Source organism: Echinops telfairi, unplaced genomic scaffold (genome assembly GCF_000313985.2).
Source record: "Echinops telfairi isolate 266 unplaced genomic scaffold, ASM31398v2 ScPeMD7_5;HRSCAF=22, whole genome shotgun sequence".
Classification (NCBI taxonomy): Eukaryota; Metazoa; Chordata; class Mammalia; order Afrosoricida; family Tenrecidae; genus Echinops; species Echinops telfairi.
Genome location: NW_022103901.1, coordinates 28,451,865 through 28,454,615, shown reverse-complemented (window position 1 = coordinate 28,454,615; position 2,751 = coordinate 28,451,865). Strand labels below are relative to the sequence as shown.

The window sequence follows — 2,751 nt, the reverse complement described above, 5'->3', positions numbered from 1 at the left end:
GCTGGTAGGGACAAACCCCAGGCCATCATAAAGCAGATTCCCATGGGACCCAAGAGTAGATCATCCTACTCCAGTAGCCCTTCCTGTTGGGTTTACCTGGTAGCAAGAATGATGGAGAGTCTACACAAGAACAAAACTGCTGGCCACCAAGGTTGAGGTGCTAAATCTTAGAGATGCTAAATCTTGTTCCTTAGAGATGCTTAGAAAACTCCTATGGAGGATTTACTTGGGATTCAGTATATGCCAGGTGACCTTGGAACTGCCAACCAGCCCGAGGGTTCTACCATTCCCCAGTGATTCTGACTCTGAGAACCCTGCCCACTGTTCCCACTAAGACCCAGAGAGCCCTGTGGGCTGGTACCTTGCCGGCGTAGTGGATAATGGAGAACTCAGTCTTGTCCTTGAGCTGCTTGGGTTTCTGGAACTTGGGGTGGTTGCCCTGCTCTGACATGAGCTTCTCCACGAAGGACGTGTCTGTGGCTTTGGGGAACCAGCACTCCTCATCCAGCAGGGCCAGCACACCTGGAGGATTGTTCTGAGGAAGACAAAGAGGGTAGGGTCAGAGTCGGAATGAGGGCCAGACTTCAGGCTCCGCAGAAAGAGCTGGCCATCAGAAGAGACCAACATCATCCCCTAGCTCCACTACTATATTTGCTTTAGGGATATTACACCCCCCCCCCAAAAAAAATCTATCCTCAAATTACTCTGTGTCCAGTGGACCCTGATTAGGGAAAGAAGGAGGGCATTAAACTAAAACCAGTTGCGTCTAGTTGATTCTAAGTCAACCCAACCCTCTGGGAAACAGAGTTGAACTGGTAACCATAGATTCAAAGAAGAAACTAGCCTGGAGGATTAATAGTCTACACGAACCATGGTTTTATTACATTATTACACAGAGATCAGAACTAGATGGTGCCTGGTGACCACCACTAGCCATTCAATCATGGATTAATTGATAGACCCTGATCCCATGGGAGAAAACCCAGTGGGCTGCCAAGGCTGTGATGCTTTACATCAGCAAACTGCCACCACTTCCTCCCAGTGTTGAGTGCTTCCCCACGGAGCAACACACACAGACACAGCATCACAAAGATAGTACCAATCTTCCCGAGAATTGTAATGCGTTACAAACAATTCTCCTTGGTGTGGGTTAAGCATTTCCTTGCGGCAGAAGCACTGCTCAACTAAGTTGTCTGCAGACAATAAGTTGCATTACTTTATTGGGTGTGGGAAACAGAAAGATTTCTCTCAAGTTGTCTCCCCCAAATATGTTAGACTTAGGGCACTGCTTGCAGCTAATAGTAAAAGTCATTTCCCTTGAGGCAATCAACTACCAGACTGATGTCTCCTGGAGTGGGCCTGTCTCCCTGCTGCTGGGGACAATGGACTACTTCCCCCTGAGGCTTGCAACCTTCAGCTTCCTGTAGGTGGGGTTTACACCCTATGATAATGGTTCTTTTTTGTTTTTTTATTTTAATTTTTTTTATGATAATGGTTCTTATGGAGATCCAGAGAACAGATCAAACCTGCTCAGTGACATCCAAAGTTAGGCTGCCGTCCTGAATCTAGGATCCACCCATCTTGTCACATGCATACCCCCAATCCCTCCTCCTCCTATTGCGTGTATGCCCCTAAACCACCCCCTTCCATAACTGTATTACCTATAGCACAACCCTTTCCTGTGATGTATGTCTTCATCTGTAATTAGGGGGCTTGCATGTCTCCAGAGAATATAAAAGCCTTGGTTAGCATTAAATATCACTCTCTCCCCACGTGGACCACCAAGTGGGGCTGAGGTGAGCACTGCTACCATGAATTGTGTCTGACCCCATTATTCCTATCTCTCTTCTATCTCTCATGCTCTCTATGACTTTAATATAATATTTATATATCTCAACCGTACAATTGTGCCTATCGAACCCGTGACTAGTGGTGGGGGGCTGGCGTCTCTCAGAAGTAGGCTATTAGGCCCTCTCTGTAAATTGAAGAATTCTACCAACACAAAAACAAGCATCCAAATCAATGTGAAAGGGCATGGATATAGTGGAGACCCCAAAACCCACTTGTAAGATAATTGGACAGTCCCTCTCAGAAGGGCCACACAAAAGGGATGATAAACCCAGGGTGTGGTATAACACTGATGACCCATATAACTATCCTTCAGTGCAGTGGTTCTCAACCTTCCTAAGGCCGCGACCCTTTAATACAGTTCCTCATGTTGTGGTGTCCACCCCAACCATAAAATTATTTTCGTTGCTACTTCATAACTGTACTTTTGCTACTGTTATGAATCAGGAGACTCCTGTGAAAGGGTCATTTGACCCCTAAAGGGGTCTCGACCCACAGATTGAGAACCGCTGCTCTAATGCTTTAATAGTTCCTCCCCTTACTATTACGGTTTTTATTTGTTTTACCCTACAACCGCAATTGGGGAATGAGTTTTAATGCCCACTTCACAGAGAAGCTCTTGTAACCGCCCTGTCCAAATCCAGCTCCGTCAGGTATTCCTCACATTGCCCTTATAGGGAGTTTGATTTGTTTCTCTGTTGTGCTGTCTGTTCCTTTAGGAGGGTAGACCCTGTCTACCTTCCTCACAGCTGCACCCTCAGTTTCTAAAGAGAGGGTCTTGCACACAGTCGGTGCTCAGTAAACATCGTTTGGCAATTATTCGATCTGAGCGCCAGTTCTAGGCATGTGGAATGCATCAGTGAACAGGATAAAGTAATGAGTGAATGGGAGAGAAAGAGAGGG

General features: G+C 46.3%; 1 protein-coding gene across 1 annotated transcript in view; it reads right to left on the bottom strand.

The window, feature by feature from the left end:
* The window catches only part of MYH11 (myosin heavy chain 11), a 127,579-nt gene that overhangs the window by 42,944 nt on the left and 81,884 nt on the right, over positions 1-2,751 (bottom strand). The window contains exon 14 of the mRNA XM_045286010.1: positions 362-535. Coding sequence (XP_045141945.1) covers positions 362-535 — 174 coding nt within the window. The remainder of the gene's footprint in view (positions 1-361; positions 536-2,751) is intronic.